This window comes from Ixodes scapularis, unplaced genomic scaffold (assembly GCF_016920785.2).
Source record: "Ixodes scapularis isolate PalLabHiFi unplaced genomic scaffold, ASM1692078v2 PGA_scaffold1__304_contigs__length_218370807, whole genome shotgun sequence".
NCBI classification, from domain to species: Eukaryota; Metazoa; Arthropoda; class Arachnida; order Ixodida; family Ixodidae; genus Ixodes; species Ixodes scapularis.
The window spans coordinates 81,871,687-81,896,874 of NW_024609846.1; the positions used below are offsets into that span (position 1 = coordinate 81,871,687).

Genomic DNA, 25,188 nt, shown 5'->3' on the forward strand with positions numbered 1-25,188 from the left:
CACGCAAACATAGGTGCTGAATATGGCGCGACGCGAAAAGAGAGGAGCTCTCCAACACTTGTGGAGTGACCTTTAACGCGTCGGCGAGGCGACGGGGCGAAGAAGAGGAATTCCGCCCGGCCGAATGCGGCCAGTGGAAACTGCAAAAAAGTCACCCGTGACGTCGAACGACAGGCAACAACTTTACGGTTTCCAGGATTCGCAACCCGCAACATGGCAGCGTTCACGCCGCCGTTCTGACAGGCGATTGTCCCGGTCGCTTCTAAAAAGATGCTCGCAGAATTGCGGCTCACCGGCGTCGGTCTCGGCGGCTACGGCGGCCGACAGCACGGAGCACTGCATGTCCCCCAGCGCCACGTGGACGGGGGTGCCGGACGGGACGCCGTACCAGGCCCCGTTCAGGGTGCCCGCGCGACGGCACGGTGGGGCCACGTCCGGCAGCAGCTCCGGGGGAAGACCTGCCGCCGACAGCCTGCGCAGAAGAGGCACATGCCTTGCCGCGTTACATAACCATACGACAGCCGAGAGTGGGATATTCACTGGACATCATATTTGAGTGCGCAGTTCGGAGCGTAAGCTCAGAACCCGCTCACATTTGCAGGCTGCTTAACTCCGTTCAAGGTGATAATGTGGTGGAAGTTAACGCTTCGTGCACAAGGTGCCGCTGTCGCCCCTGCTTCTGAGGCCCGTTCTAAAAAAAAGTATCAAACATATTTCAACTGCACCAAAAGCAAAAAAAAAAAAAAAAAAATTAGCGACGTAAAATTTTGGTTTTGAATTTGAGCGCGGTTCGTGGGTTGTTTAAGATAAGGGGTTTCTTCTTTTGCAGCTAAAGAGCCTCTGACACGCCCCCCCCCCCCCCCCCCCCCCAAAAAAAAAAAAAAAAAAAAAAAATTCAAAGTGTTTGTTAGTGCCCTGTGACGTAACAGTGTACCGCAAGGTGTCGGGGCGGTCAGAAGGGAGTAATCGACCTACATCCCTACATTGTGTTCGCCGGCAGTCACGTGAGTGTCACTCCTCGTGCTTTCCACAAAACAAAGACAAAAAAAAAAAAAGTCTTAGGCACGGTGCTTAAGACTTTTTTTTTTTTTTTTGTCTTCTTCATGAGAGATTGTAGAAAACGAAGTTTCAGTTCCACTAGCTTTTTACCACTGCACCGTGGGTTAGATTGCACGCCGTAAAAGTTGTGGACGAAGGCTCAGTAGATCGACGTGATGGAGGTCAATGATGAAAGCGTTGCGAGTACAAGCCAGCGTACGAGTGCATGCAATCGGTCCGATAGTACAGAGCTATACTAAGCAGAAAACAAGCTATCGAGCTTTGAAAAAAAAGAAAAGAGAAAAAAAATGGAACGCTCGCAGAAGTTAGGATGTGTAGCATACGACACGCCCGATCGCACTGCTGAAGGTTCAGATAACGAGGTCGTCGAATCGTCGGATACTCTCCAGGCTGAAGATGTTTGCCGTCTAGAGAATACGAACTGGTGAGTGTACCAAGTACAAGTAAATGTCGAGCATAAACTTAAAGTACGCGTTTTGTCTAGAACAATAGCAGAACTTGTTTACTAGGTTCACTGACTCCTCTCCTACAGTTACAGCAAACATTAGGCGATGAAAAGCAAATAGAAAAAAACCTTGTATGCTTGGATTGCTCGCGGAGGTGCGCAGAATGACAAGAGTATATATATAAAAAAAAGATATTAGACGCGGTCGCAGTAAGCACGAGGAGTGATACAACTCACATGACTTCCGGCGATGCCTCCCTTCTGACCGCCCCGACATCTTGCGGCACATAGTTACGTCACAGGGCATTGGCGGTACTTCGAATTAACTTCGTTATTCTATTCTTTAGGAAAAAAAAACAAAAAAAAAACGACGCAACTTTAAAGTGAAACAATCCTTTGGTGCTATCCTGATATACCATTTTTTCGCCTAACATACAAGAAAAAAAATTTTTTTTTTTTTGGGGGGGGGGTGGGGGGGGGGGGGCTTGTCAGGGGCCTTTTAAAGTGCGCAAGGCGGTAGCATAGTCTCATAAAAAAGCGGCAAGTTCGTGTAAGAAAAAAACAACAAAAAACGTATATATAGTGACCGACGTTAGGTCGACCTCACTCGTATCTCAAGTCACTCCACTGGCAGTCTCTGTGCGTGTGCGAGCACACATACAAGTTTTCGTTTGTTTCCTTCGTATTTTGATATGCCTGCACAAGATGCCAGGCGTAATTGACGAAAGAAGTGAATGAAACGAAGCTCACCTCTCCGAATAGCGCAGTAGAGCACCGCATTTTGCTCTTGTTCAGCATATTATACATTTTGAATTTCTTAATTTCTTTTTAGAAACAAAATAAATTTACATGAACAACATCAAAATTCCAGACAAACAATAATAATAATAATAAAAAAAGGAACCTATTTCTGATATTAGCTTTGCGGGAAAGAATTTGTCTGGGAATGGCGTCCTTGTGGAAAATGATTGTAGCGAAATTGATGTGTCTTGTATCACGAATGAAATAGTCTTGATTTTTGTTCTAAAAAGTGAACGGATTCGTGGTAGATTAATTTCAGGATATTAATGTCTCGTCTATTTTGTGAAAAAGTGCAGTGGTTGCATATTCTACAAGACGGGGAAAAGCGGAGAACAGCTAGATTACATTTCTTTTAGGTCTGCCCAGCCCTCGCGCAAAGTCACCCTCACCCTCGCGGCTTGGAGAACCAAAGACCCGTCCTTGCGCGCTTCCACGGCCACAGCCTCGCACGCGGAAAGACGCCAGAGTCTCATGGTCGAACGCCAGCCCCTCCGCTAGTGGCGCCGCGCGCGGTTTTCAAAGCGACACCGGTTCAATGTTTTACAAAATCACAGCCCTAGCGAGCGATCTTCACAGCCGGGCACGCGGACATTTGTCACTTCGGAAAGCAAGCAAGGCACGCACCATACGCAACTACGCCAAAAATGGTGCTGGCCTGAGGAGATGCCTGGCAGGATGAGAACTCGGCGGGGCATCTCTCTCGGATGCCCAGCTCAACCCTATTGGAGACGTGCGCGACAAAAACCGGTCGCCGAGGTCGGCCTTTCACGAATGGTCAAACGCTCACTGTGACGTCTCGAGAACAGGGTGCTTTTTTTCTGTATTTGATGAAAATAAGAGTAATGCCAGACTGTGTACTTTGACGGTGTTGGCTTGAGAACTCGACGATGGCAAAACCTCCAACGTGATTTCGACACACACCATGAAACTTGTCGTTAGCAACTGTACACTCTAATGAAAAAAAAGAAAAAAAAAGGTATGTTCCTAGTTTCTACACCCCTTGTCCCACCCCAAAAATTCAGTTCGACGTACAGCGCGCACTGGAGTCGAACCGATGGCATAAACTTTCATGGGCGGCTTGATAGCCGAGTGGTACAACTTATTAAAATACCAATTGTACAGTCTCCGGCGATATGAAAGACCCACTGGGAGCGCGTGGCCGATGCGGTGGCTGGCGGGGGCGCTGCGAGCGCTCCGGGCAGTTCCGTTCTGCTTCGAGGGGAGGACGCTCACTCGGGGCTCAGATAAAGCGCGCGCTTATCAGTTTGTGCTGAGCCCCGAGTGAGCGTCCTCCCCTCGAAGCAGAATGGAATTGCCCGGAGCGCTCGTAGCGCCCCCGCCAGCCACTGCCTCGGCCACGCGCTCCCAGTGGGTCTTTCATATCGCCGGAAACTGTACGTGTAACTGACTACAAAAAAAAAAAAAAAAAAAAAAAAAGTTGTTGTATTTAAAAAGTTTTTTTTTTCATTTAGTGAATTTTTTTTTATGGTCTTTGAAACGTACTTTGGTTGCGTAATAAGTTATATCGTCATCGTCGTCAAGTCCCTCCTAGAAGTTGGGACCGTCTGTTTGACGTCAGTGCGCTGTACGTCGAACTGAAGTTTTGGGGCGCATTATATAGGACAAAAGGGCGTAAGACGACACCCTTTTTTAGAGTGTAGGTCTGGCGGTGACGTCACGGATATGCGCCATAAGAAGGCGCCACCGAAACACCTCGCCGGCAATAGCATGGTCCCATCATGAAGCGCGCCTCCGACTGGCGTGTTTAGCGTCCTATGCTGCCAATACATCAAAAGTGCTTCCGAAGCGGCAACAAATGACGTCACAGAAGCCGGAGTGTCATGCTGTTGCATGTCGCGATCCTGGCGGTTAATCGTACAAGTGCTAACGAGAAGCTGGGAGACGCACAACCGAACGCGAGTGTCGCTGTCGTCACGGCGTTCCAACTTCCGACTGCCGAAGCTTCCGTGGACTGTCACAGTGGGGAGCGACCTGCAGCAGAATAGGCGTCTGCCACGTACACCGCAGCTGTTGGGACGCCGCTAGGATCGCGACATGCGAAAGTATGACGCTTCTACGACGTCATCAGGCGGAAATCGAGGGAACGCTTTTTTGGACGCGGTAAACAAACCACCCGAGGACGCGTTCCAGGCACCATATACCATTGCAATAGTGTGCGCTCTTTGCCGATTCCCCGTGTGGACGCCCTAGCGCTGGAGGCGGGACTACTGAAGCCCCTCCCTGCCGTTTTCGTCCCGTGAACGACACGACCGCGAGTTAGCGTGCGTGCCAAACAGGCGGCGCAACGGTTCGTTACCCCGCGGACTCGCGATCGTGTCCAGACGTAGGGCGAGGAACACATGAGCGACAAAAACGGTCGCCGCGCTGCAGTTTCCATAGCTACTTGCACGAATGCGGTGACGTGCCGACTTGGCATAGGTCCACGTCACCATTCCATGGGCTGATGCTATATTTTTGACGCTCATCTGTTCCCTGCTTTAGACGTCGGTGGATATGCCCATCTTCTCGACGTATTCCCCACCGTATGCACTCGCGCAACCAGTGTGGCGGATTTTCCCATACCCTGCAGGAACCACTCTCTGCTAGTGCGCAAAATAACGTCTTTGCCATGTTTTTCGTTTTTCCAACTTTAGGTTGAACCGTATACAGATTAAATTACTAACACCCTTATCTCTTTCCTGGCCACGCACATAGGCCATCGATCACCAGTAATCGATGGTCTCCAAGCGCCGTCAAGAAATTAATTTTAGTGCGGAGAATGATGTTCCACAATCTCGTGGATAGCCGAAGAACTCTATGTTACGGTTTCAAGGTAGGTTTAAGCTTTATCACGAGCTAGTGGCCTGTCAAAACTAGTCAGTCGTGAGAACGGTGGTGCACGTGTCTGGCATGGCTAACTGCTTGCGTCAGTCTTCGCAACAAAGACATTATTTACATAATTCAACTGCATTGTAGCATATTTTTTCAGACTTTTGCCTCTCTGAAATACTCTACTCAAGATACTGTATCTTAAATACTATTTGAAGTATCTTGGTACCCTGCAAATACTTTTGATCGAGAGTATTTGAAACTCAATTTTAATTACACTTCCGAGTATCTTGAACTCATTATCTAAAATACATTTTTGACATTCCTTTTTTGACATTCCGCCGTTTACCGAGTTTTTCGGTATGAAGCGGCGCGGGCGTGGCACGAGCAAACGTGAGCATCCTTTCGAGCAACCAAATCCTGTTGCTAGCTCTGATTAAAGGGGCGGTGCAACGATATTCAATTGGAATGTTTTTCACTTTACACGAGCTTACTGGCACTAGTGGGACTCAAGGATACTCGCACGCAACGCCACTGACCAAGAAACTCCATTGTTGCGCTGTAATTTGGAGGACAAAACCGAGCGTTTTCATTCAATCTCTCCTTCGCAAAACCTGATGACGTAACTGGGTGGTAGCAGTACCGCCCAGTGACGATATTTGAATGCGGCTCATAGATTGAACCCGAGCATTGCGTCGGCACTCGATTTGGGCTCATGATAGTCTATGGCTCGAGGAGCATTCGGGTAGTGTCCTGTGTCCAATCGCTGCAATGACGACAACAGCCGAACCATAACAATGTCTGGAACGCAGCGCGTGTCCTGTGCCTTGCCAACCCCAGCGCATGGCTATGATCAACATTGGCGGCATATAATCGGCTTCATATCACGTGGCCGCTTGTTCTGGCTGCGAGTTGAGGGGGTGAACTCTGCTTGTTTTTCTTTATTTTTTTCTGCGACTTCGATTGCGTGTGATGAAAAACGAATGGGTATTTCACAGGTCATTAACGTCAGGGATCCGCTCTAAGCGGTATTTCCGCAAAATACAAAACTCGTTGCATCGCCCCTTTAACTACGGTGACTTTGACTGAGCTCGTGAAAACATCGCTTTTTTGCCGATTGTGACTCATATTTCAGCCTAAAGTTTTTACAATGAAGGTTCTCCCCTCGGCCTTCCCAAAGGCACCTTTTATTTCTATAGAGTTTCCCCCCCAAAAAAAAATTCTGAAACAAAAGGTGTGGTTTTACGCAAGTAAAGATGCCAGCCTCAGACGCAACGCAGACCGGGAAACGACCTACGACGACAATGCAGACTTGAGTGTCAAGAAAATAACAAATAGAAGAAAATGAGAAGTGGACACATACACACAAAAAGTAGACATTTTTGTTTTGCTTCTTGTATATTTGACCCCGCTAGAACGAAACGCCGAGGTTTTTTCTTTGCGCTGTCAGTCCGACACTTATTGCTCTCGCGAACACTGTCTGTAAGCGAACATTGATAAGCTGAGAACAGTACAGGAAACGAAGTACGAGCTGGATGACTTCTCAAAATGCCAACAAAGTGTCCCCCAACGTTGAGTGCCTTTCTGAACGCAACCTGCACGAAGAAGGTGCGACCACTGCCGTGGCTATTATGTGGGTTCTCTTTGTTATCCATTCACTCATATCCGTGTCCCCAAGTTCGTTTATAGTGAACTCCCCATATAGGGAATATGGATTGTAGTTAAACGATGCGTCTAAGGTGCGGCGCAGGACGTGATATTCAGCGATGTCACTATTGGCGAAGCTCTCTGACCCGTTTGTCACCCCCACACCTCGGAGTTTACCCAACACAAGGCCTGTGCACATGCCCACAGGCTTTGTGGGCATGTTCATGTTCTCTTTCTTAATATAGCGCGAGGCACAGTGTAATGAAAAAATACCAACAATTAGTGAAGTGACGTTAAGTGCCGGATCTCTCCCGAAAGCAGTCGTCAGAGGATGCGAGCTTGACCCGCTTGGGCCTTTGTGCTGAGCTGGGCGCCGTGCATGCTGCATTGTTCATGCAGGCCGGTGTGGTAACTAAAGAGCCCCTCCCCCCCTCGCCGGAGAACACGAACTCCAGCCGAACGCTGACGCCGCGTTCGGTTAAGTCAGCCGAGCGCTGAGCCATTGTATTTGTTGTCTCCACCCATCTAGTTCTAAAATTAACCACTTGGGGCGCCAAAGTCTGATATCCTCCCCAATAGCTAAAGCGACCTCTTAGTTGTTGTCCCAGAAATGTTTTGTATAATCTATCAGTGATATTGCCAAGCGCGTTGCCCAGCGGGCGCGTGGCTGAATGGTTACCGCGCTTCGCTCTCGCGCGGACACTCCGGGTCCGATACCAGGAAGCGGACTTCTCTTTTATTTTTTCTTTCAACTTGACATTCTCGTAAGCTCGAGAACCTTGTCATCTGATCGAGTTAAGAATGTTCTACGCGCCGAACTTTCTACGCCGAATGTTCCAGAAACACACGCGGGTACAAAAGGTGCTCCGAGTGGCGATCAGAAGTCAGTCTCGCCCCAGCGGTCGAACCTGCTGTTTCGCCGACATCGACGCCTGCGACGCTAGGCTTTGTCTATTTTGTTTTGTGCACAAGTTCGCCCTATTAAACTTTTATTTTGTTCAGTTATTCGCCGCCTCATCATTTGCAATAGACCCATCAGAGAAAAAAGCGCCACCTGTCGTACGCAACAGCAACTAGTGGCAGCCGCCATGCTGCAGGATAGTGCGCGCCGCTGCATACGCTGCGTTGGCCGTAGACGCTAGTCAATTCCTGCCCACGATGCCAACGAACTGCTGCGTACCCCTCTGTAAGCAGAGTGGGTATCTGGACAAGTCTGGCAATAAGGTACGTATTCGGAAATGTACTCGTTATCGGTTGACGGCGGCGTAGCCGCGCAAACGTTTCCCTGCTGAAGTGCAAAAACGGAACACGAACCGTTTTCACGCTACGCTTCCTTGGGTGTTTGAGTCAGGTGTTTTTAATCTCACTTTGTTGCGTTTGGAGGTAGAGTTTTCAAGTTTCAGCTAGCTTGAAGAAATCAAGGCGTCAAATACAAATATAATGTTGCTCGTGGTATCGCTTGTGGACGTGACAGCTTCGCGAGCGCCTAGCTTCAGGTATGCACGAGCTCGCGGTGCTTCAAACTTGCGCGTGTAAATTATATGTTAGGTACGCATGAAGCCATACGACCTGACGCTTTAAGCTGCCTGTAGCGCAGACATCTGTGCAGCGCGTGCTTTATGGAAAGCAACATGCACGCGCTTGCAACTTCTGCTTCACTGCAAAATTTGCTGCTCTACATTTCCCAACTCTAAAATCTCCCTCAAGAAAAAGGGACTCGACGTATCAAGTAGGAACTTGTGTCGAATACGTCCTTTACTGGTTAACTTGCGCATTGAAATTTTAGGTCTTAATTCCAAGCAAAAAAACGCGATTTGACGAGCGACGAGTCAAGCGACGGCACAAGCGACGAGAGTCGGCTACGAGCAACGAAAATGTTCCACTGTCGCTTGTCGCGTCGCTTGGTTTGGGATTTCTAGAAAACGACGCTCATCACCTTGGTCGCTCGCTCGTCGCTTTTATGCGGTGTGCTTCATCGCGCGACTGTCCGAGCGACAGCGAAGCGGGACCCCTGCGCGTGTTTTGTCGCACATCCGGAGAGTACTGGCGACTTCTAACTACAGCCCGTAAATTATAACCGGTTCCTATAATTTTTTGATGACATGTTTGATGTCGTAACTACAAAGATCTTAGTAATTACCTTTTTCTTGCGTAGTTGGCCTTTATAGATGCGGCGACCACGAACCCCTCAACGAGAAAGTTGTAACTTCTGTCGAATTGTCGTTCCGAGTCCGATCGGCTGTTGAAGAAGCGATATACCTCATCATCTTTAACGGCTGGGAGCTGGGAAAGGTCGTTCACCCAACCCGTGATCGGGAAAACGCTACCTGCAGCCATACAGAGGCGAAGGGATCGACGAAACAAGAACGCTACAGTCAAAACAACCATGCCGGCCGCAACAGGGTCCTTCCCAATGGCGCCGGCCGCCCAATGTTGTTGGACTCGTTCAGCGGATTTTCGCTGTTGCCAGATTTTTTGAAAGGGGTCTATTCGTGACAATATTTTGCTCCTTATAGTCAGACTGCATAAGATAGCCCTACAATATTTTTTTCTCGTTTTGTGTCGTTGCGTGATAATAAGCCATTCTGGTAACCCAGATTTGCCCAGCTGTATAATTGTCGCTGTCACAGACGTCGATACAAATTACGCAATGCGGAAGTATCTTCAAAAGGAATTGAATTCCATTTATAAGTACTCTCCTCAAGATACTCTACAGTGAAAGTAACTTGGGTAGTATTTTAAATACTTTATGAAGCAGGTACTTAGTAACTTAACGTAAATACTTTTATCGAGTATTTTGTCCAACACTGTGCTTTTTTAGCCCACAAGAACTCTGGGGCACTTCGAATGATGCTGTAGGCGTTGCTTAACAGATGGCTGTCGGTAAGCATGACCATAATTGTCAAGGATGTCCTGCAGGTTTTATGTTCCCAAAAAAGGGCACAACATTATAAATATGAGGTAACTGCATCGAAACTATGACAAAACCAAGCTAGAATATAAAGAAAGCAGTCTACTGGGGATGTTTTACCATTATAAGCATTCATTCGGTGAAAGACATACGTGTTACGGAGGCTAACTCTCCGGCAAACCAAAGATAGACAACGTCAGTTATTACCTCTAAAAAAGCCTGTGCGTCTTCTTTTCCGCACAATACTTGGGGAGCCAATCACCGCAACCTACGAAGCCAGCTCAACCAATGACGATGCCCAAACATCTGTTTAGACCAAAAAACGCAGTCTGAGTTGTGACATTAAGCAATGCAAGCGTGACGTTTTGCATTGCTTAATGTCGCAACTCAGACTGCGTTTTTCGGTCTAAACATATGCTTCTGCATCGTCATTCGCTGAGATGCCGCCGTAAGTTGCGGTGATTGGCTCTCCGAGTGTTGTGCAAAAAAGTAGACAAACGGAATTTTTTTTTTTTTTTTTTTTTTAAGTAGGGTACACGAACTTTCAGAATAACCCTAGGTGTGGAGCAGCTTTTATATTCAGAAATTTTCTCGTTTGCTGTTTAATTTGACACAGCTGTAGAAGTTTCGGCGTTAATTCGCCTTCCGGACGTACACTGAATTTCCAATCATATTTGAAAGCCTTTTTTGTTCACATTATACTAACCTGCTTCTTAAAAAAAAAAAAAAAAAAAAAAAAAAAACTAACTAGCCACATTTTGGTGTGTCTTATTGCTTCATACGCAAGTTAGTCAGGAAAATAAAAGCGTTTGCACGGATCCCTTTGAAAATTGCTACTTTTCCCGTGGTCAGGAAAGAGTTCAATTAAGAAGACAATAAATTCACAGAACGTTCTTAAAGGGCACGTATGTAACAACAAATATTGCCCCCCCCCCCCCCCCCCCCTTAGAAAAAAAAATAGCGCCATATTTACGTTGAGAGACGCATTTTGAGTTAGGACTGTAGAGATGTAAACTTTCATGAAATCTTGAGGGGCTTGAAAAAAACGTATTTTTCATGTTCCTTTTTTACAGAAAAATACAAAAAATTGAAAAAGAAAACGTAAACGATTGCGCACAGAGCTATGAAAAACCCGATACATTTATCTCGTTAACAATGAAAATAATTATAATGTTACATTAGTGCAACCACAAAAGTCCCAGGCTCCAGCAGAGCTTCCGGTTTCTAAATCTAGGTACGATTTCACATCGAGGCATTGATTTCAGATCAAAGCGTCAAGACTGACATTTATATCCAATCCGTGTCCGATAATTCCGATTGATTTCCGCTTGACGCGTCAATCCTTCGCTGTGCCGCGGACGAAGCCTCTCGAACATTCAGGTTCGAGTGCACGTACACAAGTTGTTGCACGCGATACCCTGGAAGCCTGCTGCGTAGCTTGGTGCGCACATTCCCAAACTCGGACCAGTTTCTTTTACATGCCGCAGAAGAAGGGAGAACCTGCAGTACGCGAGAGGCGAGGGGACTCAAGGATTGGTTGAAGCAAAGTCCTCGCCACCACATGGATGGATCCAGGTGCTTCGCAGACTCCCAAACTCCTTCTTTTGACCAAATTCCCTAGCAGGTTCTGTATTCTGCGACGCTAGACAAAAGTTTCCCGATGTCCAGCGAGAGGTGGACGTCGCCGCCGCCGGCGCGGCGGCAGAAAATTAAAGGATAAGAGAGCTTTACAAATGCGGGCTTTAGGATGGGCTGCTTTCTGCCTGCCACCCCCGCGTTGAGACATGGAACGTGACTGGCTTGCACGGGAACAATAGCGCCACGTGTCGCGATTTTGCCGCTCCGGTCGTTGGTCACTTGTGCTACTCTTTTTCCGCTGCAGCTGTACTATTTTTAACGTTTGCGTCGCTTCACGTCGGCCACAAGTTTTCCAGCTTGAAAAGCAACGAACGACCTTTCTTTCCGTTCACCTTTCAGCTATTTTTGCTTTTTGCACCTCGTACGGATTCGGTACAAAAGATCAAAGCAGTCCAGAAGTAAACTGACAAAAAAATGTCGTTAATTGCGTCTGCTTGTTTTCGAACTTGTGAGTGGGGGTGAAGTTGAAGTACACGAAGCACTACACTACGTTTACTCGCAAGCAGAGAGTGTAGACAATGCCACAAGCGCGAGAGCACGAGGCCGCGGCTTTGAAACGTTCTATTGCAGAACGAGCGCTCGGGCTACAGGGAGGGTGGGTGCGCGGGAATATACTGCCTTTTTTGGTCAGAAACTGCTGAACACTCAGCGCGATATGGACAGATCCGTTGTCACGGTGAACGAACTATAGTCTCGAAACAACTTCGGCTGTCATTCTGCCCATACCGCACTGAGAGTTCGGTGGTTTTGGCTGAAAACCGCACGGCCCCCATGCCCCATCCTACCTACTCCCCCGACCTCGCCCCGTGTGACTTCATTGTTTTCTTGGACGAAAAAAAAAAAAAAAAGTTATGAAAATTAGACAGTTTCTTGATGTAGAAGAGGTAAAAAAAAAAGCGACAGAAGCCTCCGGAAACAGCGTAATCGACGAGTTTACAGGATATTTTGAGCAGTGCCAGAAAAGTCACGACAAGCATGTATTGCATCAGGCGGAGAGCACTGGTAAGCTGCTCTCCGCAGCAAAACTATTTTGCAAAAATAAATTGTGGTTTCTCTTGGGTCCCCCCTCGTAGTGCGCGGTAGGAAGTGTTCATTCGGGGAAAGTATACCGTAGGCTCGTTGATATGCAACGTCTAGCGCAAGCGCTTTTTGTTTTGGTTTTGGTCTAGATATACCAGGAATGCCTCCGAAGCCGTGAGAACCACTAGCGTCGGCTGGACTCAGGCGTGTCGTATTGCTTTTCCGTCCGCCGGCCGGACACAAGGAGGACTCTCGTCTATTGTTGTGCAGGGAAGGACACTGTATGCTGCACCTCCGTGCGGCAAGGGAGAACGGAGGAGTGCTTGAGACCTGACGTCAGGGTCGGTGAATGAAAACGGCGAAGACGAAGTGATGTCTCGTGAATAAGAAGGAAAAGATGACAGCATCGAGTGTTGCTTTCCGACATTTTCGTTTTCAGTTAAAGGAGCTGTGCAACAATATTTAATTGGAATGTTTTTCTCTCTAAACGAGCTTACTGGCACACCTGGGACTCAAGGATACTCACACGCAACGCCATTGGCCAAGAAACTTCTTTGTTGCGGTGTAATTTCAGGGACAAAAGCGATCATTTTCAGTCAATCTCTCCTTTGCAAAATTTGATGACGTAACTCGGGGATCGCAGTACACCCAAGTGACGATATTTGAATGCGGTTCATAGATTGGACCCGAGCATTGCGTGGGCACTCGACTTGGGCTCGTGACAATTGCTAGCTCGAGAAGCATTCGGGTTGTGACCCGTGTCCAATCGCTGCAACCACGACAACAGCCGAGCCATAACAATGTGTGGAACTCAGCGCGTGTCCTGCGCTTTGCCAACCCCAGCGCGTGGCTACGATCAACACTGGCGGCATATAATCGGCTCCAGATCACGTGGCCGCTTGCTCTGGCTGCGAGTTGAGGGGGTGAACGCTGCTCGTTTTGCTTTAATTTTTTTCTGGGACTTCTATTGCGTTAGGGGAAAAACGAACGCGTGTTTCATAGGTCATTAACATTAGGGATCCGTTTTAAGCGATATTTGTGCACAGTACAAAAATTGTTGCATCGCTCCTTTAAGATAAAGAGCGGTGCGAATGTTGTGCTATTTAGGCATTATGTCATCTCAGCAACGGCGTTCTTCACTGGAGTTAAAATTTCATTATTCCCATTCCCTACACATAAAGTTATTCACTTTCTGCAAAAAGCGATTTGGCCTCATCAGCGAAGACATCGAAGTCCGCGGCGCATCGAGAAGAAATAAATAACCGTTATCTACTCGTACTTTGCGTTGAAAATTCGTTGCTATAAATCGCTGCTCACACCCTCCTTCTTTACAATGCGAACAAGCGAGGCCTTTTCGCACTAATTGTGTCGCGCAGTGTAAAGCACGAGCTGGTAGTGAGAACAAACATGGCATTGTACAGGAAATTAAGTAACCAGATATCGGCTATTACTCGGTCCAAAAGTACAAGAAAAAGTTAATAGTTTCTGCTGGCGAACAATAATTAATCGTTACATCATAACCGAAAACACTACAAAACTATAAGTTAAACGTCAAAAAAAAAAAGAGAAAAGAAAGACGTTTACAACCCTTCGTAATGCCCAATTAGAGCGCAGCTCTTGAGGGGGAGGAGGGGAGGGTACGGAGGGGACGGTATGCCCCTCCACCTCATCCGTACCCTCCCCTCCTCCCTCCTCATCTACTCCTCCTGTGCTCCTCGCCTCCTCCCGTCTCCTTCCTCCTCTTCCTCCTTCTCCTCCCTCCTCTTCTCTCCCGCGCGATGCATTATGGGAAACGTTTTATAACGTAACGATCGCGTCACCGCGGTGCATTATTGGACGTTTCCCATAATGCACCGTGCGGTTACGGCGACGCCGACGCCGCTCAAGCCGGAAACGGGCGCTAAGGGCTGCGCTCTATAAAAGAACAAGCAGGGTGAGAGGTTTTGGAGGTTAAACATAACATATCTACCCCACACTAATTTTTTTTTTTTTTTTTTAAGGACAGCAAAACACGGGGAATCTTGAGACTTATCAGTGTCTGCGTCATACTTTAGAAAAACAGCAAGCTCAGGTAAACGTACCACGTTTAACGACGTCAACTTGCAACGCTTTAAGCATTAAAAGTTCCGTGTTTCTTCAGTCTCCGGCTTTTCGAAATGTCGAAAGTTGCCTCCGCGTCGCCGATATTGGCCTTAATCACTCAATTCGATCTATTCTCCCTCCCGGTCTTATCGTACAGTTTTATTACCTTGGCCGAACGGAAGCGCGATTTTGAAGAGATTTGCGTGTAGCGAATGAAGCTCGCGTGCCAGGCATATGCAGCTATTTCCGCCTGATAGTTTTCGTGACGCATATCGACGCCGCGGTTGGGTGGCATGGTGAACACGCACCGCTGCTGCGGATAAAGAGCCTGGATTTTTTCATAGAGGGAGCAACTTAAAACCACAGAGAGCGTTTGCAATGTAAATTTTTTCCAGTAAGCGTCTGCGCACGCGCACACCCTTTTCTCTTGACCTTGACCACCCTTTCGCCAGTCTTGGGGGGGCACTGTTTTCTTGCGCCACTAATCTGTTCCGAGTCCGGTTGCCCTCCATTTGTAGTAGGCGGCGAAACCGTCATGAGGCACTCCTTACTGGAAAAAGGTCCATTAGGTGCTCACGTGTTCGAGCGCCTGCGTCATTTGCCGGGTGGGGAGGGGGACAACGTGGAGCACCTAAAATTATTGTCCATTTACGTAATTTCACGCGACAACGCAAGAAGAAGAGAAGCGGAGAGGCTGAGCCGAGCTTGGAGACGGTTCCAGACGATCGCCGCTTTCGGCTCGTCTTCGCAGCTTGCACTGCAACCGCGGCCCGTAAACCACGTGATTCTCGATCGAGCACTTGGAAAGACTTTAAAAATCTGGGCAAACTTCCGCTACAAAGTATGCCGCGAAGCTGAACGGCAGTGCCAAACTAACGCCCATTTCTTTTCTTCCTTTTTTTTTAAATTTTTCTTCAAGCTGAGCCTTTTCCGTGTGCCTCAACAACGACAACAACCGGTTTTACCCAGCTGTTTTGGGTCGGTTAGGTCTGAGGTGTCAGTCTACTGAGGAAAGCCAATCACAGGTTGCCGGCTCCTCGCAAAGCCTTACTAATTCACCCCTTCGTGTGTTGAATTAAATGTAGCTGTATCGTAGATTACTCGTACATTATTGTATCAAGACGTGCACGTCTGGAACGCCAAAAGCATTGTTTCGACAACCAAATCTCGTAAGTGGTACTTTGCGCAGGGCATCAGTGATTTCCCTACTAGGGGGGGGGGGGGGGGGGGTACACTTCACCCTTCTTGTATTTCTGGAGGCACCCCCTTAATTTACGACGACGACTCTATGCTCGAGCCCCCCCCCTTTTCCCCCCTCCCCCTCCTTAATTTCAATTCCTGGGGAAACCACTGCAGGGGCATGTATGAAAAATGCGCAAAGCCTCATTTTTTTTTCTTAATGTGAACAACGAGTTAAAAAAAAAGTGTTGTCAACAAAACTTTGCAAGAACACGTGTTCCTGAAATGAGCTATTGCTAAAAGCCACAGTGTCGACGAAACGTGCACCCATGAAACGTGCCGATGAAAAGTCGTGTACGAAACGTGTTGCCACGAAACTTCTTTCGACGAAACAATACGAGACACGTGCACTAAATTTACGTAATGGTGTAGGAACGTAAAATACGTAGCAGAACGTCCATTTTGGTGACAACTTTCGCCGTTCTATATTAAAAATATACGAGTAAAGTGAGTAATATGCGCGAAAGTCGCGTTCACCTGCAACCACGTATATGGTACCGCCAGAAGAAAATTTCGTCTTATTTTGCCCTAGCCCCTTATATTTTTTAGATTTAGAAAGGATATACAACTGATATCGTGTAGTGTATGAATAGAGCCACGCACTCGCGCCGATAGGTGGCGTCCGCTGGGCGCCATGTTTACGTACGATGTTTACATGGACTGCCAAGAGCGAGCTCCCACTTATCGCCTGCCAGACAAGAATGATACATCCTTCCAGCGTGGAACGCACTTTGCGAAACCGTGTTGTGGAAGCTCGCCATCAGCACATGCGTTAATCACCAACGGACTTAGATATGACCACAGAAGAGTCGAGTCTAAATGCCAAGTTCAACCTACTCGACAAAACTGCAAAAAAAAAAAAAAAAAAAAAATGAAAAGAAAAAAAGTAAGAAAAAAGAGAGGGGGGGGGGACTTTACGACAGAAGACCTCCATCAGGAAAGGGATTTAATGACTTTGCGAGTGCTTTTTGTATAGAGTATATATTTCTCCATCACGTAAATCTATTCATTCCTGTGTTTCACTGGTTACATGGCGCCCTCCTGAGCTGTTGTATTCTGGGAGCTTGGGGTAACAACAAGCTGTTTTTAGCAACTTTTTTTTCCCCCATGTCCCCCTCAAACATTGTAATCTTGTTGGAAAATGAAGAATAATACTATACTTCCCGTAGCTTTTTTTTTTTTTTTTAGTGAGTTTCTAAACTGTGCGTCTGATTCAGTTTTGTGTCCATCTTTATGTATTCATTCGTGTCCATTTTCATACATAAACACTGCGCAACAACTTCGGCGTTTTTGTTTTTTTTGTTTTATCGTACCTTAAAGGGGTACCGGCGGGCATCAAAAATTGACAATTAAGTTAGTAGCCAAACTGATCGCTTTTCATCACTATAGTGGTTTTGATAAAGTCCTTCAATACTGAGGGGGAAAAAAGAAACAGATAAAACCGGCGATGGCGAGTTCGCGTTAACGGTGTGGCCGAGTGTACGCGATCAAGAGCCTACTACGTTTCCCGCCTGATCGCGCGTGTCCATATATGGGCTTTATGTCGTAAAATTTTAAGCGCACACTTTTTGTACAATGCACACGTGCGCTTTTAAAGCGAAAAGCTTCCTCTTTCATCTAAAAATCTACCCGCAACGTTCACAGCGCCAACTGAACACTCATCTAAAACCCTCTCGATCAGGCTAAATTATGCAAAGATGTTTCCGTTGAAAGTTGTCTGTTATACGTTATTGTTGCTTAGTGCTAATCTCTCGTTTATCTGCTGAAAAAAGAAAAGTAATTCAGAAACAAAAATTGGATGGAAAATAAAACAAGAAGAAATTACAAGTTTGTTTTTACCCGACCAGCTGCGGCATCCGCAATGCACATTCCTTTCGAAATTTCCACGCCAAACGTGCGCGCAAAGCTAAACCTCCGCAGCTTGCAGAGATTTTATCTGCGCTGCAGAATTCGCTTGCGTAAAACCGTGCTTTCGGAAACCTTTATAGCGTGATGCACATACGCTGACCAAGCAGTCGCGCCTGACAGACTTGTTCTCGGAGCGTTACTTTCCCGTCCAGATCAAAAGTATACGACTTTGGGTTCGCTTCATTCGGCACGCGAAAGCGTTAACAAAACGAGCTTTAACTTCTTCGCACACACACGGGCGGAGTGACTTTGCACTTCTGAATTTGTAGTACGCGATAGTCTCTGAGTTTAGAAAATCGAGATAATCTTCTCCCGCATAGCCCTCCTCTCTTTCCGCTTTAGCAGAGCCTAAGTTGGAAAAGAGGCGAGCTTTTGGTTTTTAGTTTCGAGGACAGGTGGCGCAAGCTACCTAGCCATGGTAGCTTGCGCAAGGTTATAAAGGGTACAGCCGTTAGCGTCCATCCATCCATTTATCCGAACTCGCATCCTCTCCAGCTTTCGCTCTGCAAAAGTTGAAAGAGCAGAGGGGTTCGCGGGAGGAACTTGCCTCCTCGCGAAGCATTACTCATTTTCCTCTTTATGCAGAGAATCAAGAGAGATGCGGGTGCATATTAGGTTAGATATAAGTTATCTAATCAAGACGTACACGCTTCAAACACAAACAACTTCTTTCTCCGACAACCAAATATTGTAAGAACTACTTTGCGCAGCGTAGGAACAATGCGCAAAACTTTTTTTTTTCTTGAGGTGGGAAACGAGTAGAGAGGGCCGGCACTTCTGAAAAAAGGGTCGTAACATTTTCTAAATAGATTGTTGTCTAAACTTTGTCTTCTATCAAATGCTACAATATGAAGCCTAGCAAAACACACACACACAAAAAAAAAAACACTAAATTAATGATTTCTGCTTAGCCCCTCGGAAAGAAAAGGGCAAGCGGCCAAACCGGATGAGAACCACCTATCAGCAACGACGACGCTCACGCTTGTTACATGAGACACCCACGTCGATGGGTGCGTTGTCGTTCCATCTTCGTTTCCTTGTTTTATGCTCAATGCCAACGAGTTGCGATTGCTTGAAGCAGCAAGCAACCTCTTTTATTTCTGTTTTTCTACTGTCAGTTGAATCAAAGCGGCCTCCGCAATGTTTCTCGTTCGTTAGCTTATCTTATGCACATAAGCATTAAGTGATTCCATTCCACACTACTGCGCCCTCTCCCCCTGCAATAATGTATCTAGCGCAGCGGGGTAAGCGCAAACTAAAAAGAAATAATAAATAACATCCGAGCGGAGCCGATGTTGTGTGCCAATGGGGTCAGCCAGTCAACCAGCGCTGAAGGCACAACGGCATAACGCGTCCCCCCCCCCCCCCCCCCCCCCCCTCCCTACCCGCCAGAAAGCGGTTATATATATATATATGTACTCGACATTTGAGCGTGCACTTCACGTCTCAAAGTATCAGACTGCTGATGACCGATTTCTTACGATTAAACAACACTCTGGCGTCCTTAGACAACGCCTCCCAGGTAACAAAGCCGTAGTGCCGGATGAGATGGCGTCATAACTTTTGATATTAATAAAACGACCATACGCTTATTCGATATCGCAAATCTCCAAAACGTTCTCTGTAGTAAAATGCAATTCCAGGGTCACCTCACAGATGGCGCCAGCGTGCCAGTGTGTTCTCTCGTCGCAAGAGATCACAAGAACTCGGTCGTAAACAAACGCGAGTGTGTGAAGCACCCTTTACCCTGTCGCATGCATGTGCTCGATAGTTTCCACGAGGTTACGGCTCTAAGTGCTAACATATTTCAAATGGGCTCGAAGCTGTCTCCAGGGTCCAGACGGTGTCCGCGAGAATCGTGCCGCGGCCACCGAGCGCTCTCGATTTTCGTCGAAATAGAGGCCCTCTTCGACCGCTAATTTTAGCGATGGACGACGCCAATGGGCAGCGGCGAAAGGCTCTCTCGAGGTTTTCGGGACACGACGACAACGGCGTTGAAAGAAATACGCGCAACACGGCGATCGGCGAGGTTTATTTTGGCGTCGAGACAATTCCGGAGAAAAACTTCCGCTTCCTGGAACAGTGAGTGAAAAGAAACGGCGTGAAGTGTTTCCTACTGTGCAGAGTGTAACTTTCTGATGCGGCGACGAATGAAAACTCAAGCATCTCTCTCTCTGTGCCTCAATACCGCAAAGCCATTGTATGTTTTAAGCATGTCGAGAAAATAATACAAGAATCGGATTTGTTTGATTGTAATCACATATAACTTCCTTCTTCCTAGATGTATGCAGTCACTATTTCTAGTTATTTTGAACCAAACAGATTCATTATCAGTTGTTTCAACGCGCAAAAGCCTCGAAATGAGCGCGCGAGATTAAAGTAATTCCTTCTAAATCCATAGTTATGTCGAAAAGTTGCAATTAATTTTAAACACTTTCAGTGATGTGATTGGTCTATGTCGTTTTGGAGCGGCTCTCGGAGCAGCCAAAAGTCCATTTTGGAGCAGCAAAAATAACTTTTGGAGCATGAGACCTCACTTCTTTCTTACTCATATCACTGCAGATATCACGTTAAAATTCATCTGTTCGCCGGTTCAACTAAAGGGCAATGTCTACTTTGCCTGTTCACTTACGTGAAACCCTTTTGTTAACATTGATCGCACCAACAGAAGCAAATTTCTAAAAAAAAAAAGAAAAAGACTGTTAGACGTTTGTGGAAGCACCAGACACGGCAACAAGATGACTCATGAAGGACAGCACAAATGCGGTGAGTGATTATTTTAGGTACAAAATTTCCCACTGAAATTATGTTAGCATAAAATAAATTTGAGCACTTAAATCTATGTTTCCTTCAAGTTAACGACGCTGCAATAAAACTGCAGCTCTTAATTCAGAAAAACAAAACGAAGTTGTTGTCATTTGGTTATGACGCGTCAATTTTTATATTTTAGATGTAGAATATCATACCAAACAATTAATTGGTTTAGTACGCTTCCTTAAAAACAATCCCGCCGAACTCGTTAAGGTCTTCCCAAGCTTCTATCCACTACTCCTGCTAATTTAGTTCTAATTTACTCACACCATTATAAAGGTGATAACTAAACAAAAGGGGTAGGCATAAAACATAAAAAAAAAAAAAAAGAAACTACAGAAGAGTTAATATAAATCGTCTTGCAATACCGAAGCATCTTTGCTAAATCTCGAATTGGCAAAAAATATACCTCGAGGATATCGCTGTCTATCACATATACAGAGAGATCGGTGGCCGAGTGGGCTAGCGCACACCAGCTCGGAACACCTGGAGCGAAAGCTCGCGCAGCAGAACCCAGGGATCCTGGGCTCAATCCCCACCTTTGCCCGTTTCGATCTGGATGAGCACCGTACCGGCGTGCGGTCGTGTATCACTACTGCCTGGTGCACGTCAGACCCCAGGCTAGCGACTGTGCTGCACTGACTAAATTTCTCATCTACAGCTGGGAGACAAGCCGCCCGTTGAAATTCTAGGCTGTATAAACATACACACACCCAAATATATATATATATATATATATATATATATATATATATATATATATATATATATATATATATATATATATATATATATATATATATACACATACATATATACATACATATATACTTGCTCTGGAGGAGTGATTTCCCGTTCGTACGCGAGTGCGCTGCGGCGAAGCAAGACACGTGAAATCGCGACGCCTACGTCGCGGTTGTCGCTTCACTGCAGTACACCGGTGTGAGGTTAGAAGCGCACTCAACGAAACTAACCCGCCAGACCAGAACACGAACATAATTAATAATGATTGGGGCACTTCAGAATACAGTCAGTGTTTCATGCGTAATCAGATCGAATAGTACGTCATATGAGGCGATTTTGAAAGTTATAAGAACTCGCACAATCCTATCGTAACGATCCAAAAAAAGGCCTGCGCAGTTATATTTCCATTATTTTTAAAGTGAAGTTTTGGTGCAATGTCGGTGCAAATTCCTCATACTGGTAAAATGCTGCAAGATACAGCAGGGTAAGCAGTTTGGCGCAAATGACGCATCAATCACATCACTGCATGGTGAATATAAAGCGCTTTGTACCATAAAACTAGGACTGTACCTTCCCTGTGCTTGAAATTTTATTGGGCAACCTTACCGGTGCTTGGAATATTTTATGTCAAAATAAAATAGCGAATTCAGCAACCCACTAAAGTATGCCTCACTTGAGATAAATAGTGAAATCTTGCGCAAAAGTTTTCATAATTATAGGTCTCGGGACAAACAAGACCATAACAACTTCCCACACAGCAGCGCATTTTTATCCTGAGATGCTGCCGGCCAGTAGAGCTTTAAAAAGGCCACTTCGCGCACAAGGAGGCAGCGAACTAAATCAGTAATTACAACGCCACTGCGGCAGCTGGCCGATGCCAATACCTATCAATAGCGCCGGAAATATGCATTTGAGAGACGGGAGGAGGAACGTACTGCTACCTCGTAGGTTTCTTACTTCTTGTTTTTTATCTTCATAGCTCAACAATATTGAGCTATGTAGAGCAAAGTGGAAAGGGAAACCCAACGCTGCAATTTGGTTTACCACAGAGGACCTCCACCGAATTTCTCTCTCCCCTGACAAAAATATTTCCTACGATGATTATTTGTTCAAAGCTACGTACAAAACAAGCGAGTTCATAGCAATTATTGAAAAGCGGGCACTCCAAACGCCAGTAAAATCGTGGATACTTTTTTTCTTCTCCTGGAGCGGTTTGAACAATAAAGTCGCGTGATCTGCACACCGATTTTCATTTTCTTTTTTTTCCCCCATTCTGGCCGCGTGCCACTTCGGCCTGAACAGTCTATGTGGCATACAGTGCTCTGCCGTCGTCACCTATACCGCACGAGGCGTGCATTGGCACAATACAAAGCTAGGGCTTGCCACTCCACCAGCGAATCGCTCCCACTCGATTTCACGACGTAGCAGCTTCTTTCAACATCTGTCTACAGTGCCGACTTCTCGCAGCGAGTTTCCTGCTCTTCGCCACACTATCCGGCTTTGCGTCGCGAAGTCACGAAGACATCCGCGTTTGTTTGCGGCTGTTCCTGAGAACGGCAAACGGCGGTGCTCTCATCGTCGAAGTGTTCAAAGTGAGCGGTTGCGCAAGAGGTTCGCTCGGCTCGACTGGTCCCAATAGACGCTTTCAGCGCGCGCCAAATTGAGCCGCCATAGCCGACCTTCTCTTGTCTTACCGCCATGCCGAGCCACTCAAGCGGGCGTTGACGAGTCTGCACAAGGGTCTATGCTGGAGAGAAGGACACGGTAGAATCTAAAATGGCAATGACCTGTCCTGCTGTGGTAATGATGAAGTAGAGCAAGCGGAATAAGAGGAAACAAAAACTGAAGGTCGGTTATGGCGGCGCCCATGCACAGCTGCCTGAAAGCGTCTATACATAAGCAACGCCTCAGAGTAACGACGCCTCGGCCACCTTGGTGCTCAAACCCAATTGTTACCAGTTGCCTGAAACCCTACCTGAAAGCTCAGGAATCGCTTTTTCGTCCCCTAGAATTGCGAAAACTGTCCGCGACAGAGCGAGACGATGTCGCCCGAGTTCCCTGGCACCACGAGGTCGCACTTTCGAATCAGCACCAAAATGGCGGCGCCCGCAAGAAAGCGGAACCAGCTACTCTTCGTTCGCTTTCTGATAGCCCCTGCCTCAAGTTATGCTGCAAGGCCCGTGGTGGTGCCATCAGCTCCTCTTCGCGGCGGTTTCTGCGAGATGGCCTGAAAATGCTGCGGTCAACACCATGAAAGTGGTACACTGCGTGCAATCTGCACGAGTGACACCGCCACCGTTCAGCTGGTTCATTTGACTGTCCGCCTCTTATAGAAAAAACAAATGAAGGCCGCCTGTACTGACATGACGCATTCACAGTGGTATTTATTCATATGCGGAACGCGGCACCCTTGACAAGTCCCGTCGTCGCGGTCAGTCACATGGTAAGCCAGGTAAGCAATGATGACAATGTCTAGCCCCGCATAATGGCGTCCTGGAACAAAGTCACCGTCGCCTGCTCCCACGCACCCCTCAATTAGATTAGAAAATCGAGCGGGAAGACGGAAGCCGATGCCGCGGAGCAGACAACGTACATCCAACTTGCGTCACATTCACGAAGGCAGTGCTGCCAGCGTTGCGGAGCGATGTTCTCATATTCCATTCCCCGACTTCGTACAGATCGGTGAGCGGCGTACGTGCTTGCCTCTTTGGAATATATTACACACAGTCGGATGTATGCCCTAATCAACTTCCAAATTGCTTGGCAGCTAGACGTTAGTTTCGTAACCATGCACATCCACCGTCATTACAGCGCTGACTAGTGCCCTAAACAAAGGCTATACAGAAACAGGTCTTTATCGAAGCAAGACGGCAAGTATGGGTTCATAACTGGAACTGGAGCAGCATAGCATTGATAGCACCTCAACTGGTTTTGAGCCACCAAACCATAATCAACCGATCAATTATGACTACAAGGTTAAAAACACCGTGTCCTGTTGGCTTCTGTCTACAATTCTGACTTGACGCTTCAGACCTTTGGGTCTATTGAATCGACGTTGGGTGTGCGCATGTGTGTACCAGCAAGTGCGTCTCAACTTGATAATCGAAGCAAGGAAAGCGAAAGGCACGACTCACTGATCGGAGTTCCACGTGCCAGAGACGGTGTCGAAGTAACCCCACGAGGCGGCCAGCTGGGTCGAGGTGACCGGCCTCTCCAGCTGACAGAGCATGGCCACCAGCATGTCCTGGATGGTGCCGGCCCGGTCGAAGCGCTGCATCAGCTCCGGTCGGTGCCGCACCAGCCAGACCAGCGTCGCGCAGCCGTGACCCGAGCTCAGTCGCAGGTGCGAGTCCGGCTTCGGCAACTCGGCGAGGAACTGCTCCGAGCAGCGACCGTCCTGCCAGGTGTACAGGGCGCTGACGGCGTCAACGTCGAAGCGGCCAAAGGGATTCCGTCGCCAGCCGCCGTCCTGCTTCCAGAGGACCACGCCGTGCATCTGGCCCGACACCGCGACCCGAGTCACGCGAGCCAGCTGCTCCTTGGGCAGCTGCGACACGCAGAACTGGACGGCGGTGCAGATCTTGTGCGCGGCCTGCTCGCTGCCCGACGAGCCGACGTCGCTGGGCTGCGTGGCCTGGGTCTGCCGAGCCAGCGAGACGAGAGGCTCTTTGCTGCCGGTGACAAGGCACGCTTTCACCGTCGTCGTGCCGAGGTCGATACCCAGCACGAGCTCTCGTCGGCCGTTCATGGTAGCGGCGGTAGCGGTAGGAACGGGGCCACTGCAATCACCGGGCCGCGCTTGCGGAAACGACGCCGGACGCCGTCAGGTACTGGTGCCGAGCTCGCGCGAAGTGCCGCCGACGCTCTTGAGGAATTGTCGCCTCGCTAGAAAATTGAGAAATACGTCGTTTCCTCGGGAAGCGTAGTTACGTCGTGACAGAAAAACAAGCGAACCGCCATCGAATGCTCTGGAGCCGTGGCTATCACTGTGTAACTCTAGTGCGCTGTATGGGTAAAAGTAAAAGTACTTCATGGGTCGCGGAAATGATTCCCG

At 47.5% G+C, this 25,188-nt stretch overlaps 1 protein-coding gene across 1 annotated transcript; it reads right to left on the reverse strand.

Moving 5' to 3' along the window:
- Positions 1-183: 183 nt before the first annotated feature.
- Positions 184-25,138, reverse strand: LOC8037701 (sedoheptulokinase-like). Its single transcript, XM_042290246.1, has 2 exons — positions 24,269-25,138; positions 184-472 (listed from the first exon to the last, which is right to left on the reverse strand). The coding sequence occupies exons 1-2, from the start codon at positions 24,880-24,882 to the stop codon at positions 184-186; spliced, it is 903 nt and encodes a 300-aa protein (XP_042146180.1). The 5' UTR covers positions 24,883-25,138.
- Positions 25,139-25,188: the final 50 nt, after the last annotated feature.

Excerpts from the sequence above, each read along its gene's own strand:
- LOC8037701 (XM_042290246.1), bottom strand. The coding sequence starts at position 24,882 with ATGAACGGCCGACGAGAGCTCGTGCTGGGTATCGACCTCGGCACGACG. Across the intron at positions 473-24,268 it reads GGCACGTGGAACTCCGATCA|GCTGTCGGCGGCAGGTCTTC; the intron begins GTGAGTCGTGCC and ends TCTTCTGCGCAG.